The sequence below is a fragment of the Elgaria multicarinata genome, chromosome 13, assembly GCF_023053635.1.
Source record: "Elgaria multicarinata webbii isolate HBS135686 ecotype San Diego chromosome 13, rElgMul1.1.pri, whole genome shotgun sequence".
Classification (NCBI taxonomy): domain Eukaryota; kingdom Metazoa; phylum Chordata; class Lepidosauria; order Squamata; family Anguidae; genus Elgaria; species Elgaria multicarinata.
In genome coordinates this window covers 24,338,505-24,343,798 of record NC_086183.1, presented here as the reverse complement: position 1 = coordinate 24,343,798, position 5,294 = coordinate 24,338,505, and the positions used below count along the sequence as shown (strand labels likewise).

The 5,294-nt window shown below is 42.8% G+C and overlaps 1 protein-coding gene across 1 annotated transcript; it reads left to right on the top strand.

Annotated features, from left to right (window-relative positions):
- Positions 1 to 2,101: 2,101 nt before the first annotated feature.
- On the top strand, positions 2,102 to 3,130 carry LOC134408385 (free fatty acid receptor 2-like). The gene has a single exon (XM_063140644.1). The coding sequence runs from the start codon at positions 2,102 to 2,104 to the stop codon at positions 3,128 to 3,130; it is 1,029 nt and encodes a 342-aa protein (XP_062996714.1).
- Positions 3,131 to 5,294: the final 2,164 nt, after the last annotated feature.

Here is a 5,294-nt window from a genome sequence, read left to right as displayed (position 1 = left end):
CTCCCCCTGCCCCCAATTTCCCCCCACAATGTCTGATGCCCCCCTGCCTGCTCGCCTGTCCAGCTCCCTGCTCACCATGTCTGCCCCCCCCGCTCGCCCATCTTCCCGGCCCCCAGCTCGCCATGTCTGCCCCCCTGCTCGCTCACTCGCTTGCCCATCCCCCCCCCCCGCCTCCCCAGCTGAGGAACAGGAACAGTTTTTGCCACTGGTAATAAGTTCCTTTTTCTCCTGGTGACTAACTTCACTTCCTTGACCACAACATATAAGAACTCTACTTTACTGTACTGGACAGATGCTTGACAGTGCCCAACCTTTTGGAAGACAAACTTTAGACCAGGCCGTGGATTATCTCTGGTAGGTTGTGATTTTATCCCTCGATGTAAATTGAGCACAGTGATTGTTTCACTAAAATACAAGTAAGATCAGTAAATGCTGCAAAAATTGATATACTGTAGAGAACTTTCAAAATGCTTACAGCAAAATTAAGAGTCATAAGTCATAGCAGCTTATGAGGAGTACCTGATAGCAAGAAATGTAGGCAAGAGTCAATTCCTCCAAAGGGTTGGATTCAGAACCATTCTATATGGATTAGTAAAGTAATATATAGATTCAGTTACTCCTGATTTCAATGGGTCTAGTCTAAGTATGACTAAGTCTGGATGCAAGCCAAAATATTTCCCCCAAAGGTGTTCAGAGGAATGCCCTTTTTACTGAGGGATACCGTCATCAGAATTCCTGTTGTTGCTTTATGTGAAGGAAATTAAATTTCACTCACCATTAAAATTAAGTGATATTTCAAGAATTGAAATTCCAAATGTGGAATCTCAAAGCTATTTCCAATGTTACCTGTAGAGCAATGCTTCAAATCAATAGAAAATATGTGATTGTGCCTGATATTGTTATGCAAGTTTGTACTTCTCTGGGGGGGTCAATTGGTTTCCCATTGCGGAGCAGCTAATAGGGTTCAAGGGAATCAGTTATGGATGCTTATAGCAGTATCCAACAGCTCCAGTAGTTCTGGAATGCTTGTGCCTATGGGACAAACCATTACCCTCAGAAATAGCTCCCTACAGTGGCTCATTAGGGGCAAAAATGGTTGAGAACCTGCCATTCCAGCAGAGGGCTGCACTCACGCCCCATTCAATTTCCCTTTCTACACTGAGAAAAAGTGCTTATGACATTCCATAAGCTGAAACGGGGTGAAACAACACACTTTTATTTTCGAAACCTACACATATCTTGACTTTATTCTGAAGCACAGTACACACTTTCCCCCTTTCCTAAGATGACAGACTGTTTTCCGAGTGACCCTGTACAAAAGGATAAATGTTACTTTAAAGTAAACCCCATGTAAGTCTAAGGCAGGATCTACAATGGTTTATAACAGTAGTGACAATTGTTTAGGCCCAGGACACACTACATATACAGTTTTCAAACCATTTTCAAAGTGTTATATCCTGCTTGCTGTAAATCTGTAGGGCAGACAATACTTGTCAAACTCTTGGTGGGAACTTGTCAAAACTTAAACTCCAATAAATAAGTAATTCTATGACCTTTCTACTTCAAAATCAGCACAGATCATTCTCAAGCCATCCTCTTGCAAATTGCCAAATATTAGATCAATCTGTTCAGCAGCTTTCCCGATATAAACCATAGAATCCACTGCCCCTAAATTTCTGGTTATACTGCTGGAATCTGATTCCGACGACTCCCCCTTAACATGCAGACATGGTGTGTGGCTATGGGGACTGCATATAGATATACTGCCATTGCACCCTATTCATGGTGCATATCGATAGCTTTCAGTCTGTGTTCTAAAGGAATGCAGAGTGCCATTCCTGGTTGAAATTACCCAAAGTTATCAATCTTTCAGTGGAGCATTCAGGCTGTGTCCTCAAGTTTCCATGGTAAAAAAATTGAGGGACCTTATTTATTCTTACTAAAGAGCTGTCTCAAAAAATCCCTGGAGACAAGCACAGCCATCACTGGATGATATAAGAAAATATTACAATTGCTTTCGTTTGCTTGGTGTTTTCCTTGAGGGATGAGAAACACCTTTCATGTCTAATTATCTCTCCTTTCCTTTACAGTCCCAGAGAGGATGGTTCCCAAAAATGTTGTCCTTCCCATCTACATCTTTGCCTTTGTGATTGGCTTCCCATCCAATCTTCTGGCCTGCTACTCGTTCCTGAGGAAAGTGCGCCAGAAGCCCATAGACATCCTCTTGCTCAACTTGACCATCTCTGACCTTTTCCTTCTGATCTTTCTGCCCTTCAAGATGGTTGAAGCTGCCAATGACATGACATGGCCTCTCCCTGCATTCCTTTGCCCCTTGACCAACTTCTTTTTCTACAGCAGCACCTACATCAGCACCCTCTTCCTCATGGGGGTCAGCGTGGAACGCTACCTGTGCATCGCCTATCCTATCAAGCACAAGTTTTACTGTAGGCCAACTTATGCCAAAGTGGCCAGCCTCGTTTTCTGGTTGCTAGCCTCTTCGCACTGTGCCAGCATTATTTACATTGTTGAATATGGTAATGGGACCCAGTGGAATCCTAACAACAACTACACGTGCTACAAGAAATTCACCAAAATCCAGCTCAAGATCCTCCTCCCTTTCCGACTGGAATTCAGCCTTGTCCTCTTCTGCCTCCCATTCATCATCACCCTTTTCTGCTATATCAACATTATCCGCATCATGACCTCTATGCCCAACATCAAGCCTCATAAGAAGCAACGGGCCGTGGGCCTCGCCGTGGCCACTATACTGAATTTTGCCATCGCCTTTGGTCCCTACAATATTTCCCACATTGTGGGCTTCATTCGGAAGAAAAGCCCTCCCTGGAGACATGTGACCTTCTTCCTCACCTCTCTCAACACCACCTTGGATCCCGTCATCTTCTTCTTCTCTTCTGCCACCATTCGCCAGGCCATTTCTGACCGTTGGCTCACCCTGCATTACAAACGCCCAGCAGTTCCATCACCATGCAGTCTGATTTGCTGCAAGATTTCTGGAGACAAATATGAAGAATCTGTCGCTGGTCAATTATCTGATTCAGTTCTCCCCAGTATTCTGGCAGGGTCTCGCAACCCCAATCCTTCTACATCTCAGCAAACATCGGAGATCTGATCATTTTGCAACGTGTTTGGGATGTCTGAGAAATTGACATCCCAATTGACATCAGAACTTGATTTTGTTCTGACTTTATACTGTTAGTTTTACCCTTCCCAGTACCTGTTTGCATTCTCTTCCCCTCCTTATTGTTTTATTATAATTTTATTAGAATGTAAGCCTATGCGGCAGGGTCTTGCTATTTACTGTTTTACTCTGTACAGCACCATGTACATTGATGGTGCTATATAAATAAATAAATAATAATAATAATAATAATAATAATAATAATAATAATAATAATTTCATTTGAGTTCATCTTTAATAAGAATTTACTTAGTTTTCACTTCCCGGAATGAAACATTGGCCTGAACCAAATCTGTAGTAGAAGCCTGTATGATGCAATCTGCAGAACGTAAACAATATTTCTGAAATAAAGTGTAGGTTTGAAAAACGTGCATAAAAATGCTGACTTATGAATAATACACACAAATGCACTTTAATGACCAGGAGAAAAATGTGTATATTTAAAAAAATGCATACAATTGTTGCATAGCCTTGGGGAACTATCCATGAAAATATGCACAAACGTTAATGTAAAAAGAAAAAAAATCACAGCTTACAATGTGATACAGTCACAAGCGAAAGATGCTTATGAGACAGAGCTGTCCTTGCATATGCTGTGTGGTGGTTGGAATTACGAACTTGATTTTAATAAACTTGTAGTTTTCTTAATTGTAAATTCAATTCTTGTGTTGTCTTTTTTTTCCAGCACAGTACTGGTGTCTATCCTCATGCCCTGCTTGTTGGCTTCCCAGAGACAACTAGTTAGCTACTATTGGAAAAGAATGCTGGACTACGTTGGTCTGACATTGCAAGGATCTTCTTATATTATGTTCTTAGCCCACAGAAATTAATTGGTAGAAAGATGTAGAGTTTTACATTCCTCCACTAGAGGGTGCTCGTCAAATTAGATGGTCTCCAGAGGAAGGACATAACTGCTCAGTCCTGTCTTTAGTTAGGCTGCACACTCCTAGAGGCAGCAGCTTCAGGCCACTAAGTGCTGCCCTTCTTTTAGAATCAAGATGTATCTTCCCATAGCTATTTTCCAAACAATGTGATCCGAAGACCAGCCCATGGACATCCTCCCATCATTTGCTTAATGAAAGCTGCTGATAAAATATTGCCAATTCCCAAGGAGCCCGATGAACAAGGACAGGAGATATAGAAGCTGACTTGAGCAAGGCAGGACAATAGAGTGAAAGTAGGGACTTTGGAGAAATCCACAACAGGTTCAAATGAGTTTAGATTTCTATTAATTTAATCCTGTGGATTCCGCAGGGGACCAATATTTTCCAAGTCATGTGCACTCTTGCTACGGTAGGTTTTCTAAGTATTCTTCAAGTATTTGAAAGGTTGTCACACAGAGGAGGGCCAGGATCTTTTCTCGATTATCCCAGAATGCAGGACATGGAATAATGGCCTCAAGTTACAGGAAGCCAGATTGCGTCTGGACATAAGGAAAATCTTCCTGACTGTTAGAGCTAGGCATGTGCTCCGCTCCAATTAGGAGCAGAGAAGCAGTAGCGAATTGGCCTGCTCCGCCTTACCCAGAGGCGGAGTAGAAGCGGACCGCGGACCCCTAGAAGCAAGGCGAAAAGAAGTGGCCATTTTTCGGAGCTCCTCTTTCAGGCGGAGCGCTCCGATCGCCATCTTGAAAACATTTCACCCATAGGATTGCATTGCGGGAAATAATCGCGGATAACTGGGTTGTTTTTGAAGCTATCATTCTGAAAATTCTTGTGCTCAGAGAGTCGTGGATGGGGGTCATTTTGAGACTACTCTCACCTCTCTGCGTTGTGCGGGTCGCATGCTAGAATTTTTAAAAAATCGGGGAAACAAACAGACAGCGCGGGTCAAACGGAGGTTTTCGCCCATAGGATTGCATTGAGAAAAAGAATTGGGGATAACTGGGTTGATTTTTAAGCTATTGTTCTGAAAATTCTTGTGCACAGAGAGTCATGGATGGGGGTCATTTTGAGACTACTCTCACCTCTCTGCGTGGTGCGGGTCGCGCGCTAGAATTTTTTTAAAAATCGGTGGGAAAAATACCTTTTTCAAAGGGCTGAGGGGCATGATCCCAGTCATGATCACATGACCGGTCATGATCACATGATCCCAA